The 24755-nt window shown below is 34.4% G+C and overlaps 1 protein-coding gene and 1 long non-coding RNA gene across 4 annotated transcripts in view; both read left to right on the forward strand.

The window, feature by feature from the left end:
- Positions 1–24755, forward strand: part of si:ch211-158d24.2 (multiple epidermal growth factor-like domains protein 9) — a 66235-nt gene that overhangs the window by 15227 nt on the left and 26253 nt on the right. Inside the window, exon 3 of the mRNA XM_048210486.1 lies at positions 14721–14860. Coding sequence (XP_048066443.1) covers positions 14721–14860 — 140 coding nt within the window. The remainder of the gene's footprint in view (positions 1–14720; positions 14861–24755) is intronic.
- On the forward strand, positions 16191–22284 carry LOC125280149. Of its 3 annotated transcripts, none has more exons than XR_007187544.1 (6): positions 16191–16450; positions 17105–17151; positions 17372–17492; positions 17592–17784; positions 19408–19532; positions 21701–22284. It is a non-coding gene; the product is annotated as an uncharacterized LOC125280149 (long non-coding RNA). The 3 variants fall into 3 exon arrangements; XR_007187545.1 differs by having other exon boundaries at positions 19476–19532; XR_007187546.1 differs by lacking the exon at positions 19408–19532.

A 24755-nucleotide genomic window follows, 5' to 3' on the forward strand; every position in this document is an offset into this window, starting at 1 on the left:
GTATTTAATGAATAGAAAGTTCATAAGAACAGCATTTATTTGAAATAGAAATCATAACATTATTAACGTCTTTAGGGGTGTAACAATATACTGTGTCAAAATATATCACAATACAAAAATGCTAAAATATTTATCATGGATGTGCCGTATATAGTTTACCCAAAATAAAAGTTTAGACTGATTTAATTTGACATCAAATATGGTAATGGCACATCAAATATGGAAACAAACATAGAAGCTCACACATATGAGCTTCCAAGTTTATTCATTATTATTAATAAATGAAAAATAAAATACATGATTTAATAAAAAAATGACATTTAAAACTTTTAAAATGTGCAAGCATATTTGTAAAACATAATTTTTTATTATTTTTTTTAGCTAAGCAGAATCATGAATTTATTTTCTAGTGTCACCATTGCTGTGTGCATGGAAGACAAGGTCAAAGTTCAAACCTATTCAGGTCCACCCCTGATGTAATGACAAATTTAGCATTTTAATGAACAGTACTTTTTGTTTACTCTCACTATGCATGTTAGATGTAATAATTTTTTTTTTTTAAATTACTATTTTAACTCCATTTTCACTTTGTTCAAAGACCTGAGAGTGAGACCAGTATTGTATATTGTTACACCTCCACTTTACTGTCACTTTTGATCAATTTAATGCATTCTTACTGAATAAAAGTTATTATTATTTTTTGAAACTTTTGAATGGTAATTTAAATATAACTAAAAGATACTACACACAGGATATCTGCTCAACTAATAATAAATATGTATGAAATTATATTCTAAAAGTTTTTGCCTGGTGTTGTCTTAACAATCTTCATAAAAATTCCATTTCTCCCAGTTGCTCAGAAATAATTTATTTTTAAGCCTTAATTTATGAATCAGTTTCTCCTAGAGTAGAATTCTTTAAGAGTTGGTCCATTGTCCATTTAAAACAGAAACAGACACAAAAACTTTTGACACTTGTTGTTTTATTTTTAAAAAAATATATATTTATGAATCTTTTTTACCTTTAAAAATATTCCCAGATATCCCAAGAGGCAGGGTTTTGTCAGATTTAGCTAATTTTCTCCCTAAAGTATATAAGTAAACAGATAATCAAGCAGATTATCTCAATCCCGTATTGCTTCTCTCTCTCAAAACCTTGAGGACATATCAGTTTCCTCTTGGCATATTTGTCCTGTGCTTTAATTGTTTAGAAGGTTTACAGTGAGACATGCTGAGTATTGCCAGTTTGAGCCTAATTAAATGACATTCCCTGCAGGGAGCAGATTGTTGTGGTCCCGGCTTTGTTTTGGGATGAGGCCGTAAAGTAATTGGCTTTTAGAGCCCGTAACCATGATTCCATAATCAGGATTAAGGCTAAATTTGGAGATTTCTTTAAGGACGAATGTATAGTTTTCTTAGCTATTTGAGAATATTTTTAGCAGACTGCTCAAGTAATGTCAGTTTTGAACTGCAGCATTTCAGATAGTTCAGCCTCACATTATATGAAGGTCAAAATTTATGATCTGTTATATACCTTCTCAAAACCCACCCAAGCGTTGATTCGCGGGAGAAAGAGTTTATCAAGCTATAAGTTAGTCATTATTCAGGTAGACCACCATATTTTTATTCAGCAATAAAGATTTGATGTTGTGTGATCTTTGTAATGAAGCTTCTAATAATAATTGTAATTATTCTGTACATGGAATGCTACAGTTTAATCTGTGAAACCATTGGTCTGCTAAGGTCGGTCTCCTCCTGTGTTCATACCTCAAGAGCTCCTCAGGGAAATTATAGTAGCCAAAATGAATCCATTGCATTTTATGAATTCTTATATTCGCATAGCCTAATGGTCGAATCAAAAGCAACCTTCCAAGGCTTTTTTGGTCTTAAAAGAGATTAGTTTCCGGTTGAACGGCATAGTGCCTAAGTTCAGATGCGTCTAAAATGGCATGTGTGGTGTACACAAATTGTATGCACATTTTCCAGAGGAGAGAATGTATATGATTATTGCAATCTTTCAGAGGTGATTGCAGTTCTGCATCAGAAGAGATGAATTTCATGATTTGCAATGTGTATACTGCATGCTTTATATTCCTGCCAACTGTGTGTTTTGTGTGCATCTGACTTTGTTGATGCAATATGTGGGAGGTAAAATGTCAGTTCTGCATTCCCATTATGGGCACTTCATTTCACCACATTGGCTCTTGGGGTTATATTTCTTTCTTTTTTCTAAATTTTAACATTTCTAAATTAATAATGACTTCCCTTTACCATCCCTTTTCAGAATTGTCTTTTTGTAGTGAACTAACCCTTTAAGTAGGACTTAAGTACATCTTTATATCTAATTTAATTATTACTCTATTGTCTTGTGTACTGCTGAATGTACTGACAAGTATTTATGGAAAACTAAAATATGCACAGTTGTAATGATGTAGTGCAATTTAGTACATTAATATTATGTTGAAATGTAATAACAAAACAAAAACACACTAATATTATAATCATCTGATATACATGCACTTTCAATTAATCCATCAATATAAAAGTTATTTTTCAAATTGAAAATACACAACAAAGTAAGTTGATTCACATATATGACAGAGTCTAAAATTTGCCAATATTTATCTTATACACAGACATTTTACTAAAAATACATTCAGCCGTCGCTGCCAAAATTAATTCAATGGGTCATCTTGTTAATGTTATAAATTATTTATTATTACCAATTAAAGAGTATCTGGCGCCACCGCACGGTTACATAAAAACATTTGCCGAGCACATTGGTATTAAAAACGGCTTTTAAAAAAGCCTTCAATGTTTACAGTGCGTGGAATGGTGCGCTGTGATTGGTTGAGCGGATATATCGCGTTCTGCAGAAAATTGAGAAAATTGTCGCGTTTTGGAAAGAAAGGGAGAAAACATTACAGAATAACACGACGGATATCGCATTTTGCGCAAAATTAATAAATGACTTTTCAATACTGACCAGATACAATAATGATTTTGGCGGAAACTCAATTTTTTTGAAAATGGCGTTTATCGCATTTTGGAACCAAACTCTTCATTTAAAAATATCCTGGCTCTACAAAGCTCTATAATGGTAGTGAACGGGGGGCCTGTTTTTGAAGCCCCCCAAAAAATGCATCCATACATCATAAAAGTAATCCATACGACTCCAGGGGGTTAATAAAGGCCTTCTGAAGTGAAGCAATGCATTTTTATAAGAAAAATATCCATATTTAAAACTTTATAAATTCAAATAACTAGCTTCCGGCGGACGACCGTACACATACTGCACAAGTCGACTTGCGCCAAATGATGCAATGTATGACGCAGGATGTAGGGGCATCGTAAGCTTAGACGCCTCTCGCGGTTCAAACAAATAGGGCTGTGCAACAAACTCAAGCTCCTCTTCTCTTATATCGAAATCCTCCATTTCTGTTTAAAAAATATCATTTTAGACTCCTAATTCATGACTGGTGATTTGTTTTGCTCTTTCTTCTGCGCTTCCATGTTCATCATTGTGTCATACGTCGTGTCAGAGGTTGCTCAATCGCTTGCTTTTAATTTTAATTCATATGCCCTGGTAATTAAAATAACTCCAAATCCCATCTCTCTTGCAATGACATCTCTTCTCTTCTCTGATGACGTTTACTGGTGAGGACGGGACATCCTGTCACTCACATGACATCACAGCAATATCAAACCACAATGATCAACCATCTAATCAAATCCAGATTGACAAAATCAAGTCCCACTCTATGTTTTTTTCTTTTTTGAGAAGCCGTTTCTCCCATAATAGGGAAGAAAAGACTATCACAACTTCCGTTATATGCCAACTTTAAAGGACTGGAACTAGTGCTGTGCGGTTTAAATAAGTCAGTAAAGTATAATGCAAGTAAAGGTTTTAGTATCTGCACAACTTCAGTTGCTTAGAAACCAGACTGAATTCTACCCCCTTCAGGAAAACATCTAAGCCTTTCACTTTAAAAGCATCAGGCGAGGTTTAGAGCACCCCAGTTCCACGGTTGTCATGGTTGTGAAGGATGCAGGCAGAAGAATGATGCTGGCATCTCCATGGCAGCAGAGAGAGAGAGAGAGAGAGAGAGAGAGAGAGGGAAGAGGGGGTCCAGTCGTTGTGTAACACTGACCTAGTTAATATGCAGCTGATCTGCCCCAGGGTCTCTGAAACATTAATGAGGTTTCTGCTACTGCTGCCTGCTCAACGCAGTTTCTCTCTCTGAAAACACACCCGTACACACACACCAACAACCAATTCAAATGATTAAGGAAGCCCCTGGTTATGTTATTATGAGATAATATGTGTCAAGCCGGCTGCATTAGTGTGTGCTTTGGCTAAAATCTGGCTGTGCTGCCTGATGCTGGTCGATTTTTGTTTTAAAGAATTTTTATTTGATCAAACACCATATTAGTGTGTGAATTATAAGGGTTTCTATTGAAACAAGCACAGTCACTGATAAGTGATTACATCATTTTAATAATAAAAAAAAAGCCTTGCTAATTATTTAATTGTTTAATTTTTCTTTAATTCATAGTATGATCCTAATTAAACATTACTTGAAATATCATGTTTTAGAACTCAAATAAGTAAATTTGGCTTTCATATAAAAACATTACCGTATATATATAAATATATATAATTTTGTAGTCTCTTATGTACGGAAGAGGATTAGGGCCAAGCAATAATAAAAAAATAAAACCATCTCGAGATTAAAGTTGTTAAATTTCTAGAAAAAAGTCGAGATAAATGTTGAAAATAAAATCATTAATTTACGAGAAAAAAGTCGTTAAATTACGAGAAAAAGGTTGAGATAAAATGTTGAGAATAAACTCTTGTTGAAAATGTTGAAAATAATTTAATGAGTTTATTCTCAACATTTTATCGCGACTTTTTTCTCGAAATTTAACGAGTTTTTTTCTCGTAATTTAACGAGTTTATTCTCAACATTTTATCTCGACTTTTTTCTCGAAATTTAACGAGTTTTTTTCTCGTAATTTAACGAGTTTATTCTCAACATTTTATCTCGACTTTTTTCTCGAAATTTAACGATTTTTTTCTCGTAATTTAACGAGTTTATTCTCAACATTTTATCTCGACTTTTTTCTTGAAATTTAACGAGTTTTTTCTCGAAATTTAACAAGTTTATTCTCAACATTTTATTTAGACTTTTTTCTCGAAATTAAGCGATTTTTTTCTCGTAATTTTATGAGTTTATTCTCAACATTTTATCTCGACTTTTTTCTCGAAATTTAACGAGTTTTTCTCGAAATTTAACAAGTTTATTCTCAACATTTTATTTCGACTTTTTTCTCAAAATTTAACGCGTTGTTTCTCGAAATTTAACAAGTTTATTCTCAACATTTTATCTTAACTTTTTTCTTGAAATTTAACGAGGTTTTTTCTTGTAATTTAATGAGTTTATTCTCAACATTTTATCTCAACTTTTTTCTCGAAATGTAACGATTTTTTTCTCTTAATTTAAGTACATCTTAAGTACATCTTTATATCTAATTTAATTATTACTCTATTGTCTTGTGTACTGCTGAATGTACTGACAAGTATTTATGGAAAACTAAAATATGCACAGTTGTAATGATGTAGTGCAATTTAGTACATTAATATTATGTTGAAATGTAATAACAAAACAAAAACACACTAATATTATAATCATCTGATATACATGCACTTTCAATTAATCCATCAATATAAAAGTTATTTTTCAAATTGAAAATACACAACAAAGTAAGTTGATTCACATATATGACAGAGTCTAAAATTTGCCAATATTTATCTTATACACAGACATTTTACTAAAAATACATTCAGCGTCGCTGCCAAAATTAATTCAATGGGTCATCTTGTTAATGTTATAAATTATTTATTATTACCAATTAAAGAGTATCTGGCGCCACCGCACGGTTACATAAAAACATTTGCCGAGCACATTGGTATTAAAAACGGCTTTTAAAAAAGCCTTCAATGTTTACAGTGCGTGGAATGGTGCGCTGTGATTGGTTGAGCGGATATATCGCGTTCTGCAGAAAATTGAGAAAATTGTCGCGTTTTGGAAAGAAAGGGAGAAAACATTACAGAATAACACGACGGATATCGCATTTTGCGCAAAATTAATAAATGACTTTTCAATACTGACCAGATACAATAATGATTTTGGCGGAAACTCAATTTTTTTGAAAATGGCGTTTATCGCATTTTGGAACCAAACTCTTCATTTAAAAATATCCTGGCTCTACAAAGCTCTATAATGGTAGTGAACGGGGGGGCCTGTTTTGAAGCCCCCCAAAAATGCATCCATACATCATAAAAGTAATCCATACGACTCCAGGGGGGTTAATAAAGGCCTTCTGAAGTGAAGCAATGCATTTTTATAAGAAAAATATCCATATTTAAAACTTTATAAATTCAAATAACTAGCTTCCGGCGGACGACCGTACACATACTGCACAAGTCGACTTGCGCCAAATGATGCAATGTATGACGCAGGATGTAGGGGCATCGTAAGCTTAGACGCCTCTCGCGGTTCAAACAAATAGGGCTGTGCAACAAACTCAAGCTCCTCTTCTCTTATATCGAAATCCTCCATTTCTGTTTAAAAAATATCATTTTAGACTCCTAATTCATGACTGGTGATTTGTTTTGCTCTTTCTTCTGCGCTTCCATGTTCATCATTGTGTCATACGTCGTGTCAGAGGTTGCTCAATCGCTTGCTTTTAATTTTAATTCATATGCCCTGGTAATTAAAATAACTCCAAATCCCATCTCTCTTGCAATGACATCTCTTCTCTTCTCTGATGACGTTTACTGGTGAGGACGGGACATCCTGTCACTCACATGACATCACAGCAATATCAAACCACAATGATCAACCATCTAATCAAATCCAGATTGACAAAATCAAGTCCCACTCTATGTTTTTTTCTTTTTTGAGAAGCCGTTTCTCCCATAATAGGGAAGAAAAGACTATCACAACTTCCGTTATATGCCAACTTTAAAGGACTGGAACTAGTGCTGTGCGGTTTAAATAAGTCAGTAAAGTATAATGCAAGTAAAGGTTTTAGTATCTGCACAACTTCAGTTGCTTAGAAACCAGACTGAATTCTACCCCCTTCAGGAAAACATCTAAGCCTTTCACTTTAAAAGCATCAGGCGAGGTTTAGAGCACCCCAGTTCCACGGTTGTCATGGTTGTGAAGGATGCAGGCAGAAGAATGATGCTGGCATCTCCATGGCAGCAGAGAGAGAGAGAGAGAGAGAGAGAGAGAGAGGGAAGAGGGGGTCCAGTCGTTGTGTAACACTGACCTAGTTAATATGCAGCTGATCTGCCCCAGGGTCTCTGAAACATTAATGAGGTTTCTGCTACTGCTGCCTGCTCAACGCAGTTTCTCTCTCTGAAAACACACCCGTACACACACACCAACAACCAATTCAAATGATTAAGGAAGCCCCTGGTTATGTTATTATGAGATAATATGTGTCAAGCCGGCTGCATTAGTGTGTGCTTTGGCTAAAATCTGGCTGTGCTGCCTGATGCTGGTCGATTTTTGTTTTAAAGAATTTTTATTTGATCAAACACCATATTAGTGTGTGAATTATAAGGGTTTCTATTGAAACAAGCACAGTCACTGATAAGTGATTACATCATTTTAATAATAAAAAAAAAAGCCTTGCTAATTATTTAATTGTTTAATTTTTCTTTAATTCATAGTATGATCCTAATTAAACATTACTTGAAATATCATGTTTTAGAACTCAAATAAGTAAATTTGGCTTTCATATAAAAACATTACCGTATATATATAAATATATATAATTTTTGTAGTCTCTTATGTACGGAAGAGGATTAGGGCCAAGCAATAATAAAAAAATAAAACCATCTCGAGATTAAAGTTGTTAAATTTCTAGAAAAAAGTCGAGATAAAATGTTGAAAATAAAATCATTAATTTACGAGAAAAAAGTCGTTAAATTACGAGAAAAAGGTTGAGATAAAATGTTGAGAATAAACTCTTGTTGAAAATGTTGAAAATAATTTAATGAGTTTATTCTCAACATTTTATCTCGACTTTTTTCTCGAAATTTAACGAGTTTTTTTCTCGTAATTTAACGAGTTTATTCTCAACATTTTATCTCGACTTTTTTCTCGAAATTTAACGATTTTTTTCTCGTAATTTAACGAGTTTATCTCAACATTTTATCTCGACTTTTTTCTCGAAATTTAACGATTTTTTTCTCGTAATTTAACGAGTTTATTCTCAACATTTTATCTCGACTTTTTTCTTGAAATTTAACGAGTTTTTTCTCGAAATTTAACAAGTTTATTCTCAACATTTTATTTAGACTTTTTTCTCGAAATTAAGCGATTTTTTTCTCGTAATTTTATGAGTTTATTCTCAACATTTTATCTCGACTTTTTTCTCGAAATTTAACGAGTTTTTCTCGAAATTTAACAAGTTTATTCTCAACATTTTATTTCGACTTTTTTCTCAAAATTTAACGCGTTGTTTCTCGAAATTTAACAAGTTTATTCTCAACATTTTATCTTAACTTTTTTCTTGAAATTTAACGAGGTTTTTTCTTGTAATTTAATGAGTTTATTCTCAACATTTTATCTCAACTTTTTTCTCGAAATGTAACGATTTTTTTCTCTTAATTTAACGAGTTTATTCTCAACATTTTATCTCAACTTTTTTCTCGAAATTTAACGAGTTTTTTTTCTCGTAATTTAACGAGTTTATTCTCAACATTTTATCTCGACTTTTTTCTCGAAATTTAACGAGTTTTTTTCTCGTAATTTAACGAGTTTATTCTCAACATTTTATCTCGACTTTTTTCTAGAAATTTAACGTTTTTTTTTCTCGTAATTTAACGAGTTTATTCTCAACATTTTATCTCAACTTTTTTCTCGAAATTTAACGAGTTTTTTTCTCGTAATTTAACGAGTTTATTCTCAACATTTTATCTCGACTTTTTTCTAGAAATTTAACGTTTTTTTTCTCGTAATTTAACGAGTTTATTCTCAACATTTTATCTCAACTTTTTTCTCGAAATTTAACGAGTTTTTCTCGAAATTTAACAAGTCTATTCTCAACATTTTATTTCGACTTTTTTCTCAAAATTTAACGCGTTGTTTCTCGAAATTTAACAACTTTAATCTCGAGATGGTTTTATTTTTTTATTAATGCTTGGCCCTAATCCTCTTCCGTACTTATGCTCACCAAGGCTGCATTTATTTGACCAAAAAATACAGTAAAACTGTAACATTTTTAAGGTATTATTTCAGGATTATTTGAATAGAAAAGGAAATTTATTTGAAATAGAAATATTTTGTAACATTATAAATGTATTTACGTTAACTTTTGATCAATTTAATGCATCTTTACTGAATAAAAACATTAATCTATTTTAAAAAATCTCTAAACTTTTGAATGGTAGTATAATTACAAAATATTCAATTAAATTAATAACTCAAAATCTTAACTTGAGGCTGTGTGGAGTCCTTGCACAGCACTTTCATTTAGTTATACACTTGGTCGACTTACAATTTAAATAATTAAGTGAAAATGATATCTTAATCACAGACCTGAGTTAAGTCTACTTGCAGATAGTTAGCTTGTTGACAGTGTAACACTTGACTGAAATGTTTATTGTGAACTATCATGTGACGGTGTATCATATTACAAATGACCTGTCGATACTATAATCCCATGTTCACACAGCTGAGATGGTGCTAATGGCTGGGCAGGTTTATTTCCAGTATTACGAGTATTTTTACTGATATTATGACAACAAATAACCAGCATCTTTTGCCAGCCTGGGTTTTAGCAGCCTGCTTTGTAGAATACAGCCTTTTCTAAGTTGAATTTATTGCTTGTCCTAATACATAATGGTGTGTTTCTATCCATCCATACGCATGGCTTTTATAAGGCTAAATTTGTTGCTGTAGAACGGGGTTGGATGCATTTAGATAAGCATCATGATGCTAACAGCTACAAAACACCGCCCTGTTTGGTGTTTACACAAATGCTAAATGTGTCACCCTAATGAATGGTTCTGTTCAACAGCTGGCTTTAGAGAGCCCACAGACACAGACGAGGGGTCTGTCTGCTAATGAATGTGAATGCAGGGGAAGGGCGTGAGACAGGGTGTGATTGATCATTATCTGACCTTGATAATCACTGTTTGTGTGTGATACAGTATGTGTGTGTGTGTTTAGGAAACAGACATCTTTATATGCTCTCACTGACTCATTTTTTGAATCCGTAGTGTTTTTAGGAAGGACAGATGTTTGTGTATTGCATCCACCACAAAAGCCCTTTTCTCCGGTTGTATTAAAGTGTTAACAGACGATCTTTCTCTCTGTCTTGATCTCCCTCGCTCTTTCTTTGGAGATTGTGATTGATAGGTCATATATGTCACACTTCACTCTCATTCCCCAGAATGCTCTGGGTGCCGAGTGATCGTCATGGCAACCTGTCTACTGGCCCGTGCGCACGCACCCACCCACCCACACGCTCTCCCACAGCAAGTGCAAATGTATCTACTAACACCCTACAAATGTTAAAAGGACGTGTGTTAGGTAACAATGCAGAGGTGCTTTTTTTAACATATATCTATTGTGGTGGAAACATACTTTAGGAAGATGTGAGGAAGTGTTACACCATTTCCAGTGAATGGGAACTGCAGCAACCAACTTGATATAGACCATATTCACATCAAATGAAAATAAGGGAAAGGAGAATGTCATGAGGAAATATCTGGGTTATATTTCACCACAAAATGAAGAGAAAATAATAAGATATAAAATATAAAGAAAATGAAGTCTGTAACATTATTTTTGAAGACAATCAGGCAATTTTTACACATTAAATTCTTATTACTGTATTACAAAAATATACTACCTGAAAATGTATATGTATACACACACACACACACACACACACACACACACACACACACACACACACACACACACACACACACACACACACACACACACACACACATATTATACCCAAAAATTCTTCATACAGTGGACTACCAGTAAAACTTAAATTTAGAACCAAAAATTATTCAGATACTTTGACCTGACATATGGAAATTGTGACACATATACATATATATACACACATACATATATATATATATATATGTGTCACAATTTCCATATTTTATATCGACAGTAGGTCTGTAAATGTGGGTGGATGGTGATGATGACACTGATGATGTTGTTTCTTCCCCTATTTTTAGGACCATTCATCTATAGCTTTTTGTTATTTTAATGACAGTTACTCACATTTCCCTTTAAAACTGTATTACAAAAAAGTGTATAATTACATACACCCTCAATTACACCCTCTTTCTGGCTCTTTCAAAATCTCCTTACTTTCTGTCAGATCTCCTTTTTTATTTTTGGGTCTAAGCGTCAGCTCTTTTATCACGGCTGTTGTTGTTTTTCTGGGGTATCCAGTGTTGAGATCCTGTCAGCATGGCTGAGCGCTTTAAGCTTGTCCCACGGGTGTCATTGTTGCCCCTCTCTCATCTATCACTCGCTCCACTCATACACAGGAACCAATCACAAAACCCCTGGAAGCCCCACCTCGCCCCAACCTTCACCCCAGACCTGACGCAACAGCCCTGAGGTGCAAGTATGAGTGTTATTGTAGGATATGGAGGAGTGTTTATGTGTATGGGGAGTCGACTAATGACTGTTTTGAAAGAGTAAGGGCTAAAGCATCCATTAAATAAAAAGATAATCAGCAAAATTACTAAATAAAAGAGTGATAAGCACAAGGGGTCATTAGTGGGCTTGCTAAGACAAGCATCACTATTGCTTATATGTTGGGTTTGGGATTTGAACCAAGGAGGTCTATAATACCTGGATATAGCTATATGTTAGCATTCCCATTCATCTCAATGGCAGTTTCTTTGTGGGCACAATACCCCCGGGAAATACAATTTTAATAATTGTATTTCCAATAATTTTATCCAATAATTTTATCCTTTTAAACTCATCTTCGTTTTTTTTTTTTTTTTTTTTTTCTGTGAAAAAATAATTATACAGGCCTTAAAATAGCTTAAATGTAACTCTACACTCTTGCTTCATTTAGTATACGTAGATTCATGAATATGCATATTAGCCCCGCCTCCACTCGCTCACACCAGCTCAGAGATCCACTCAGTCAATTTTACTGTAGTAAACGCTGCACAATGGCAAGTGGAAATATTGGTTTAATTAAGCCATATGTTTGAACGTTGCCAAGGAAGAAGTGGAAGAGTGAATTATACAGGCTCGTCCACAAGTCGACGTATCAGAATGGTAATTCGTTTTATGTATCGCTCGCTACAACGTTGGACACAATTACAGTAATATGATTAACCTTTTGCTTGACTACGTTATATATCAGCTAATAATGTGTTGCTAATTTTACACACACCATCTCAGTCTGCCTTCTAAAAATCTGTATCCTTAGAAACACTTTTAACAACTTAGAACATAACTGTAGAAAAGCATATAGTTCATCATAACATTGTAATATACATCATATACACAATTCACCTGCTATATTGCTAAATGTACCTGATTTTTCATATTAACAGAAAAATAAACCGTGATAACCTGGCTTCTCTTGAGACCCCCCTGCTTCAGAGAATAGTTAATGATATGTTAAAGCCAGCCCGCATGTTGACATGATTGGTTGCAATCACCTAGAAATGCCCTAGCAACCACCCAGACTATCATAGCAACTACCTACTTACCACCCAGAACACCCTAGCAACGCCCTAACAACCACACAGAGCACCTTAGAAACTACTTATCAAACATGGTGAAAGCCAAGCAGAACACCTTAGCAGCTACTTGAAAATCACCTAGCAATGCCCTAGCAACCACCCAGACCATCATATCAACTACCTAGTAACCACCCAGAACATCCTAGCAACGCCCTAACAACCACACAGAGCACCTTAGAAACTACTTATCAAACATGGTGAAAGCCAAGCAGAACACCTTTGCAGCTACTTGACAATCACCTAGAAATGCCCTAGCAACTACCTTGTAACCACCCAGAATACCCTAGAAACACCTAGCAACCACACAGAGCACCTTAGAAACTACATAGCAAACATGGTGAAAGCCAAGCAGAACACCTTTGCAGCTACTTGACAATCACCTAGAAATGCCCTAGCAACTACCTTGTAACCACCCAGAATACCCTAGAAACACCCTAGCAACCACACAGAGCACCTTAGAAACTACATAGCAAACATGGTGAAAGCCAAGCAGAACACCTTTGCAGCTACTTGACAATCACCTAGAAATGCCCTAGCAACTACCTTTAACCACCCAGAATACCCTAGAAACACCCTAGCAACCACACAGAGCACCTTAGAAACTACTTATCAAACATGGTGAAAGCCAAGCAGAACACCTTAGCAGCTACTTGACAATCACCTAGAAATGCCCTAGCAACTACCTAGTAACCACCCATCACACCCTAGCAATGCCCTAGCAATGACACAGAACACTTTAGCAACTACATAGCAAACATGTTAAAGGCCAATCAGAACACCTTAGCAGCTACTTGAAAATCACCTAGCAATGCCCTAGCAACCACCCAGACCATCATATCAACGCCGTAACAACCATACAGAGCACCTTAGAAACTACATAACAAACATGGTGAAAGCCAAGCAGAACACCTTTGCAGCTACTGGACAATCACCTAGAAATGCCCTAGCAACTACCTTGTAACCACCCAGAATGCCCTAGAAACACCCTAGCAACCACACAGAGCACCTTAGAAACTACATAGCAAACATGGTGAAAGCCAAGCAGAACACCTTAGCAGCTACTTGACAATCACCTAGAAATGCCCTAGCAACTACCTAGTAACCACCCATCACACCCTAGCAACTCCCTAGCAACCACCCAGAACACCCAAGCACTAAAAGCATGCTAAAAGCAACTTATCAGCCACTTGGCAATTGATTAGCAATGCAACACAACTGCATAATATCACACTAATTGCCTTAGCTTTTCAAGCACCATTCACAATTTCTTCAGAAAATGTAAAACTAGAGTTATTATGAAAGCAGTGATATAAGTGGTTGTGTGATTTTTGGTTCTACATAAATGGATGAACTGTAAGTGGATCGTTCTCTGTGAGATTTTGTTTTTGTTCTGGGTATCTGATTTGTATCTGATCTGTTTGTTTCTGTGATTTCCTGCATATGTAACACTTCCAACGGCCTCTGTAGTTTCAGTAACCCAGACTACTGTTGTTTTGGGTTGACAGCTTAACAGGCTTATTGAAATTAAACACAAGTGTGTGTGACAGAGACAGAGGGATTCCTGGAATCAGGTCTGAAGCAGCAGATGGTTTCAAATGTGGTCTGGGCCACAGGTCCCTAATGTGTACCCACATGTAGAAATGGTGGAATTAAAAATGAAAGGTCTAGACTGCTTTACAGTGTGCGTGACTGCATTTTAGACCAGGATTGTTAGCTGTCTGGGGCAAAACCATGTGTGTGTGTGATAAGATACCACAGAAATTAGATGCACAAAGAGGATGTTGGGAGTTGGAGCTATATTGATGTCTGTATAACAGGCAAAATTTCCAGACTGCCAGTGTCAAGCAGAGATTTCAGTTTGTTCATGTGTGTTTTCTGTGTTTTCTCTCTTGCAGTTCAGGTATGTGTACATGTAAGAAAGGAGTATACGGGCCCAAGTGTGACGACTGCCACCCTGGATTCTTCCACTTCAGCAGCACAGGATGCCAACTGTGCCAATGCAACAACCACTCCACCTACTGCCACCCTCAGTCAGGTCAGTCCAGCACACTTTTATCATCGTTTAAAGTCTCAACATTGAATTTTGAGTTGGGGAAAAGGAATTATATCCAGAAGTTTATCCACCTCCTTAACAAAACCAGTTAAAATCAATTCATTCGTGAGTTGAACTGACATGGTTCTCGTGTTCAACTCACTGCAGGTGAAGATGAATGACTTAAATGTAATTCTGTTTATCACAAAACTATTGTGTTTCTTCAGAAAACATGGAATATTATTTAAAACAAATTAGAATAATGTGAAGATAGATGAATAATTTTTATATATATATATATATATATATATCTTAGGTGAAAATGAGAACAATTCTGAGATTGATCATAAAAACAATCTATTCTGGGTACTATTTGTCACTTTAAGAAATTAAGTCTATAGGCTACTTTCTTGAAAACGACAAATAATATTACCCAAAATGCATTGTTTTTTACGGTATATTACTGCTTAAATGGAAAACGGTATTTTACTGTGTACTTTTTTTTTCTTCTTTTTTTTAGTTATTTTTGAAGTGTACATATTTTTTAGATAGACTAATCTTGCAATTCATCAAAAAAAATGTATTCATAAAAACAACACATTAATACACTAATATAATTAAACTACTGGCAAAATTTTATCAAAATAAAGATATACAAATATTAGACTTATAGAGCAGGGATGGGCAACTCCGGTCCTGGAGGGCCACTGCCCAGCAGAGTTTAGCTCCAACCCTAATCAAACACACCTGAACCAGCTAATCAAGGTCTTTAGGATTAGTAGAAAGTTATAGGCAAGTGAGTTTTATCAGGGATGGAGATAAACTCTGCAGGACACTGGCCCTCCAGGACCGGAGTTGCCCATCCCTGTTATAGAGCATAATATTTGTTATCATAAAGCATTACAGCTTTGGTTATAATATAATATAATATAATTTTAATGCAAAAATAAATTACTGATATGTTAAAAAACACTACAAATAAGGTCTCATTAGTTAACTACATTAGTTAACATGAACTAATAATAAACAATACTCACAGCATTTAATAATATTAATGATAATGTCAACATTTACAAACATGTTTTTAAGATCAAAAGTTGTATCTTTTAAGATTTATGCACTGTAAACATGATGACATGATGTGACTATGACATGAAGATGAATACATAACAATGATTTTCTTTTATTAGGTGAACTGTTCCTTAAACGATATTTCAGACTTGAGATTGACTCACCTAGAGCGATTCATCACAACATCCTCCACACTTCCCTCTCTTTTCTCTCTCCATCCTTGTATCCTAGGCAACCCAGGCTTAATTAACCTCTGACCCTACACAGCAAATTCATCAGTGTTAAATTTCAAGTGTTAAGCCAATTTAGAGTAAAGTGTTGAAGTTATAGTGTAAAATTTAGAGAAATTAACACTATCAGTGTGTTAAAAGCTTGTTTGCTTCAGTGTTATCACAGAGTTACAGGTATCCAACACCCCCTGGTGTTATTTGCAACATCCGGGCATTTATTCAGCGATCTCGCTGAAAGATTTTTCCAGACGCCATTTTCTCGTGCCATGCGGAGGATGAGAAACGACAACTGGTGAGTTAAAGCTACTTTAAAGTTTGCGTTTAATGGACATCTTCTATCAAAATTATTAATTTAGTGTTAGTTTTTACATACGGGGATGTATTAACGCGCAAATGATGTATTTGTCCTTGTTCGTTACACAAGGCGGGTGCGCGCCATCTGAAGCGGTTTTAAATATTGCTCCTGTCTGTTACAAATAAGTTTCTCAAGGAAAGCGTTTTACTCTGTGCTTGCATTATATGGCTCTTTTTGTGCAAACATGAAGTTTATCGGAGTAGTTGATATGGTAGGTGTGTCGAACATACGGCCTGCAGGCTGAACATAACGTTAGCCCATGGATCAGAGGCCTTTTTCAACGGCTCTGCCACGGAGGCGTCCAAGCCGGCCTGAGGGATGATTCCAACAATAATATAAAATTACAGTTATTTGAGACACAATTTTCTATCACTCGCTTTCATCTCGAGTAAGAGAGATTTTAAAGTTTTATTGGGCAGCTATTTCCGGGGTTTTGTTTGTGTAATATCGCACGCTATCTAACGTTATTCAGCAACGTCAACGTTAATCACTTATTATCATTGGAGATAAGTGTCACATAAACTAATAAAATACCTCTGATGGCGTTTACTTTATTTTAACAATACATTTGATGTACGTTCTCTTGTGTAGGAACCAACCGGATCATGAGACACTACTTTTAAAATTTTCTTCTTCAGGTAAGTATTTTTTTTTTTATCTGTAAAGTTGCCATGAGGCTAACATAACCATGTGAAGTTAGATATTTAAGTGTGTTAAAGTCCTATAAAGGAATATGATTATTATGAATTCTGCACAAGAAATGTATTGTAAAAGTATTGTACATATAAATTTTGTGAATATCTTTCATACATTTATTTATTTATTTATTTATTTTTGGTAAGTGCATTTGTTAAACAGGGTAGAAAGATATTGCTGTCATCCTTAGAAGTTGACTGGTGATCACCCATCTACAATCCTTCCTGATGAATCACACACCATCCTCAGAGTGTTTCCAAGGCTGCTGGACACTAAAGATCTGGTAAGTATTGGCATCCTTTTTTTTTTCAATTACAGTTAATATCTCTGAACTTAGTATATGATTGTCAGAAATATGAAGTTTTTGTTTGTGTTTCTGCAGATAGCTCAAGGTTTTAGACTCCTCTTTGGTCCACAAACAGCTGTCAAACTGCTGGAGAAGTGGCCTACATTCTATAAGGAAAAGGTGATCAGAGAAGCAGAGAACCTTGACCTTACTACCACCTCAGTGCTCCACAGTTTGCTGAAGTCTGCCAGGAATCAGTATCATGATGAATCTTCAGAAGATCACCCAGGTATTAATTTCAGAGCGCTCGTGTGACAACAATACAAAAAAGGGAGGGGGAAAAAATCTGTGTATCATTCTTTCGCTCATTTTTCTATATAAAACCAAAAATATATATATATATATATTTTTTTTAATTTTCCTTTTTAAATCCAAAATGAAAAAAACAGAAAACAACTCGTTTTCTGATTTTCAATTTTGTGCTCAAATTAAAAATGGAAAAAACGGATAATTAGCCCTCAAATTACATTTTGGTTTTCTCATTGGATGCAAGTGGCTTACCGGAAGTGATCGTTACGCGCGCGGGGAAAGCGTCAAAGCGAGTGACATGACCGGACTGAAGTAGTTAACAATACATATACTAATATACAATAGTTAGAAAAATATGAGACTAAATAATTAATAAATATAATTGTGCATAAACGTATATACAATAAATAAATGCAATTTAAAAGCTAAGGAAACTTAATCATCATGTAGAATATATAAAGTTGCTCAAAATATTGGCCATATACAGTGTTAATGCAAAAGTAACTAGTTATTATTATTATTATTATTATTATTATAGCTACATGAATTATTGCACTTATTGAAAAGTAAGTCACATTATCTTTATTAATTTATGTAATTAAATAAAATGCATGAATTAATAAAGATATTTTGTTAGGGAAATATATTTATATTGTCCCTTAAAACTACTAAAATTTCGTATTTCGCAAGATCAAAAGCTATGGAAGCCCGTTTCCGCCACTAAATAAAAAATAAAAAAGTAATTGCGACTTTTTTCATCTGTGAATTCTGACTTTTTTTCTCACAATTGCGAGTTATAAAGTCAGAATTCTGCGATATAAACTTGCAATCGCATGATATAGAGTCAATTCTGACTTAGGAAAAAAAATTCTCAAAGAATTGACTATCACACAATTGCGAGTTTATATGACAGAATTCTGACTTTATAACTCGCAATTGTGAGAAAAAAGTCAGAATTCTGAGATAAAAAGTCGCAGTTACTCTTTTTATTTTTTATTTAGTGGCGGAAACGGGCTTCCATAGCTTTTGATCTTGCGAAATACGAAATTTTAGTACAGTTTTAAGGGACAATATAAATATATTGCCCTAACAAAAATGTGACTTTTCAATAAGTGCAATAATTCATGTAGCTAATAATAATAATAATAATAATAATAATAACTAGTTACTTTTGCATAAACACTATATATGGCCACTATTTTTAGCAACTTTATATATTCTATATGATGATTCAGTTTCCTTAGCTTTTACATTGCATTTATTGTATATGTTTATGCACATTTATATTTATTAATTATTTAGTCTCATATTTTTCTAACTATTGTATTTTAGAATATGTATTATTAACTACTTCAGTCCGGCCATGTCACTCGCTTTGATGCTTTCCTCGCGCGCGTAACATTCACTTCCGGTAAGCCACTTGCATCCAGTGAGAAAACCAAAATGTAATTTAAGGGCTCGTTATCAGTTTTTTTCATTTTGGATTTAAAAAGGAAAATAAAATTATTATTTTTTTTTTTTTTGATTTTTGGTTTTATATAGAAAAATGAGTGAATGAATGATGCACGGATTGGGGAAAAAAACCCACTTTTTTTCTTTTTAGAGTGGGACAGTGATATGACATATTTTTTGCTGCTTCTGCATATCCTGCCACCACAACATTTAAAAAAGAAAAAACTGAAGATCAGCGCAGCTCAGGTCATGAACCATCTAGCTGTATTTCACAAGGTATGTGCCAGGCTACAGTTTGTGATTTTTAGTGGGTAGACAAACTACATGGTTTCCACGGGGCACTGAAAAGCATTAAAAGTCATTAAATAGATTTCACGAAAAAAGGGGTCTTAAAATTAATGACTTTTTATTCTATTTAAAGTTCGTCCAAAAATGAAAATAATGTCATTTATTACTCACCCTCATGTCGTTCCACACCCATAAGACCTTTGTTCATTTTCGGAACACAAATTAAGATATTTTTGATGAAATTCGGTGGCTCAGTGAGGCCTCTATTGAGAGCAAAGCCACCGAACCTCTCAAGATCCATAAAGGTACTAAAAACATATTTAAAACAGTTCATGTGACTACAGTGGTTCAACCTTAATATTATAAAGTGACGAGAATATTTTTGTGCACCAAAAAAAAAAAAAAAATAACATCTGTGACAAGCAGGGTGGGGCATTTTACAAAAGTAAAATGGTGGCAGTTCCTCACGGACAACTGCCACCCACACAAACATAATAAAACATAACTTAAAGTCCAGACCTAATCCTCTCTCGTCCTTCACTGTCATCGCTCCTCCTTTTTAATGCTTCTGGAGCTCCTCGGTGAGAGATAAGAGACCCGTGCAACATACAGCTGACGCTCAATATCGCTCATGTCACCGGCCTTGCGTCGTTCCCTCACGTCTCTCGCCCCGCCCTGCTTGTCACAGTGACTTTTCAACAATATCTAGTGATAGCCAATTTCAAAACACTGCTTCGAAGCTTTTGTTTCAAATCAGTGGTTCGGATCATTTGTCAAACTGCTGAAATCATGTGACTTTGGCGTTCTAAACCAGTGATTCAAAAAAAAAGATTTGAAGCAGTGCTTCGAAATCACCCATCTCTAGATATTGTTAAAGTCTTTACTTTTTGTGCACCAAAAAAAAAAAAAATTCTCGTCACTTTATAATATTAAGGTAGAACTACTGTAGTCACATGAACTGATTTAAATATGTTTTTAGTATCTTTCTGGATCTTGAAGTTCGGTGGCTTTGCTTTCAATGGAGGCCTCACGGAGCCTCTTACGGTGTAGAACAACATGAGGCTGAGTAATGACATTATTTTTTGGGTGAACTAACCTTTAAATAGAATTAAAAGTCATTACTTTTTTAAATTTTAAATAAGTCTCTTCTGCTCACTAATAGAGCTGTGTATCTTTTGAATTTTATCGATTCTGATTCCGATTATGCTTATCAATTCCTAGTTTTAATTCCAGTAAGATGAAGAAAAATTCAAAAGTTCATAAAAAATGCTAAGGTCGTTTATGGCATTAAAGGGTTAGTTGACCCAAAAATTTAAATTCTGTCATTAATTACTCACCCTCATGCTGTTCCACACCTGTAAGACCTTCGTTCATCTTCTGAACACAAATTAAGATATTTTTGATGAAATCCAATGGCTCCGTGAGGCCTCCATAGGGAGCAATGACATTTCCTCTCTCAAGATCCATAAATGAACTAAAAACATATTTAAATCAGTTCATGTGAGTACAGTGGTTCAATATTAATATTATAAAGCCACGAGAATATTTTTGGTGTGGCAAAAAACAAAATAATGACTTGTTTAGTGATGACCGATTTCAAAACACTGCTTCAGGAAGCATCGAAACATAATGAATCAGCGTGTCGAATCTGCTGTTCGGAGCGGCAAAGTCATGTGATTTCAACTTTTTACACGCGATCCGATTCATGATTCGATACACTGATTCATTATGCTTCAAATCTTTCTGAAGAAGTGTTTTGAAATCGGTCACTATATAAATCATTATTTTGTTTTTTTGGCGCACCAAAAATATTCTCGTCGCTTTATAATATTAATATTGAACCACTGTACTCACATGAACTGATTTAAATGTTTTGAGTACATTAATGGATCTTGAGAGAGGAAATGTCATTGCTGTCAATGGAGGCCTCACGGAGCCATCGGATTTCAACTAAAATATCTTAATTTGTGTTCTGAAGTTTAACGAAGGTCTTATGGGTATGAAATGATATGAGAGTGAGAAATAAATGACAGAATTTTCATTTTTGGTTGAACTAACCCTTTAAAGAACATTAAATTACTTTTAATGATATTTGCAGAAACCCTGAACTAGTAAGAATAGTATTATGTAAATTTGATATGTAATTTTTCCTACAGTGAATCGGCAGCGTAGTAGAACACTTGGAGAAACTGGAGGGACATCGCCAGCCATATCTCCTTGCTTCAGGAACTCACATGTGGGCCATCAGCAGTTACTACGTTGTGATTGACCCGATGCTCATTCCATGTAAGGGAACCATGTCGTTGGCAGCCTTTGATGAACTTTTTAAAGCGCACTTCGTTTTCAGCTCTGATGATGCTCTCAGCAACATGTACACATTCCTCCAGACAACAGTCTACAGTATAGATGTTGACACCACTGAAGAAAGTCCAAAGGTGAAAGAAACTGAGAGCCAAGCTCATGAACAGGAACTAAGTGTTACGTTTGCAGAGTATTCCATAATGCACCTGTCATGTTATGTGAAGCTTTTGATGATACTTGAAGCTCTTCGATTTTTGATTGTTTTATGCTTACAGACTGTTTTATATTGTACGGCTGCATCATATAGACTGCAAGCAGCAGGTATGAGATTTGTTTGTTGAACAAGGTCATTGTACAGGGTAGTTTGAGTGCCCTGTCCCTGGCTTAAATGAAATGTGTAGCTCTGTTAAAGGAAAAATAAAATTTATTCATTGCAGAACTTTATGATCTGATTATTGGGATGGTAACACTAATAGATGGTAACTGTTGTAACTATAGGGGTCTATGTAAATACTCAATACTGAATACAAAATACTGATTTATAATAGCACTTTTGGTGCTTTTAATATATTAAAAGCACCAAAAGTGCTATTATAAATCAGTATTTTGAACACTCATCCTTGGTATATTGAAATTACACTGGTGTTGATCTTAAAAGGAGAGTGTTAATTTTTAACACCGTAATTGAGTACTAACACTGGTGTAGTGCAGAAACAACAATAAATAGTGTTGACTAGGTTTAAAATTAACGATAATGAGTGTTGAATTTACACTCAAAGGGTGTCAAAAAGTTAACACTATCAAAAGTGTAAAATTTACCCTCTATAGTGTGGACACATATAGACACTTTGCTGGTGTAAAATTTGACACTGTGGGTGTTCTTTTTACTCCAGTGATTTTGCTGTGTATCAACATAATGCTCATGCTGGTGTGTGTGTGTGTGTGTGTCTGTGTTAATTTGTTAAGCAAACCTGCTGACATCTGAGAAGTGTAGGAGTGTTTGCCTTAAATCATTTCACCCAGGCCTCAGTCCACTGATGCCATAGACGTGTTTGTCAACTGCTTGTTCAAGTGCATGTGTCTAGGAACCCATCTGTCCCTGTCTCTCTCTCCCTCCGCGGTATGTGTGCAGATGGTAGCTGGTAACCTTTCCCCCGATGCGGAGAGCCACAGTCAGATTTACAGCCCTCCTCAGTCATAAACCCAATCAGCATCTCCGGAGACTGCTTACAGTTCATAGACTCACACCCGCCCCACAGCATAATAACACACACAAACACACACACACGAGACGAGTAGTAACTCTCAGAGCCAGAAGAATACTGCACATACTACACAAAGCCTTTTGGTTTTTCTTCATACAGAACACTTAATGAATAACTGTAACATGCAGCTGGAGATGCGATAAAGATGAAGCAATATTTTCATGTAATTAAACCAAAGAACGAAGAATAGAAAAGTGAACTCTGACATAATTACAACATGGTAAAATCTCACTGAAATTATAAAGATATCAAAACACAAGATTTCATATTCTCATCAACCACAACATGAACAAAAAATCAAACCAGAGCTAAAAAGAAATACCCCCAAAACTGGCAACATATTAACATTGTGCTGAACCGAGGGGTTTTAACCTTTACTCACCTATGTGTTGTTCCAGGGACCCCTCTATATAACAATCTGAAGTTTTCATTAATATTGTAAACATTATGAAATCACATAATGCGTAATATTATCTGTTGATTTGCATTCAGATACTTAAGCATAAAATTGTATGCAAATTTGGTGTATATAATATAATATGAAAGCTGTTCTAACTTAACTGTAAACCAGGCTTCATGGGGCTTATTACTTTTATAAAATGGTTAGTCCATAAAAATATCTATTTTAATAGTTACGTTTTAATAGTATGTTTGTAGCGTAATTTACAAACCTCATGGACCATCAGAAGCATGGACCGAAAACTAATATAATATAATAAACTACTTGTCTGTTAATATAATCAAAGTTATAAAACAGACCACACTTAGAAATATATTTTGAATATAACAATATTTTAAATTATTTATTTTTATTTATTATTATTTTTTTAATATTAATAATATTTTTTTGATTACTGAATATAGCTTTAAAAAAATTAAACTACTGACTGATGTATATTTTAAACTTCTGTGTAATATTGGTTGTTTTATGTTTAGTGTCATGAATTAAAAACTCTGTTTAGTATTATTATATACTATTCTAGTATTTATTTATATTATGAATTAGTTTTATTTTTATATTTTCAGCTTTCATGTGAATATTAGTTTGAGGAATTTTATGTGATGTTTGTCTGTTTTATTTGTTTTATTTTTATTTTTTATTTATAATTAGCTTTTAATTTATTTTATTTTTAGATTTTTAGTTTTAGTTCATCAACTTTTTTTTTATTTTAGTTAGTTGCCAAAGTAACATTTCAATTTTTTTTTGTTTTTCATCTAATATTCATATTTCATTTCAGCTCTCAACAATATGCAAAAATGATTTTTATATGCAAAGACTATGAAAACATTTTTAATAGTTTTAGTTTTGGTTAATAAAAAAACACTGACAGAAACTTTGTTTCATATCTCTTCATGGAGCCCATGCAGTACCTCCACAGACCTCCACTTAAAATCCCTGGTCTTGAATAGTGCTAACTGGAGAAATAGTGCTGCGTTTCTCAGACTGGGGCCTAATCATCAAGAAATGACCCAGTGCACATTTAGGAATGAGAGCACTTTAAGCTTCGGTGAAGGGCTCTTCTCTTAAAATGCAGAATTCTTTATTTTAGAAACAGCTTTTGAAGTCTCACTGTGCTAAACTAGTTCTCACCTTATATAACGATTTACATAAGACTCTCAGAAAGGCAGGAAGTGTCATTTTCTG

This window comes from Megalobrama amblycephala, linkage group LG12, assembly GCF_018812025.1.
Source record: "Megalobrama amblycephala isolate DHTTF-2021 linkage group LG12, ASM1881202v1, whole genome shotgun sequence".
Lineage (NCBI taxonomy): Eukaryota > Metazoa > Chordata > Actinopteri > Cypriniformes > Xenocyprididae > Megalobrama > Megalobrama amblycephala.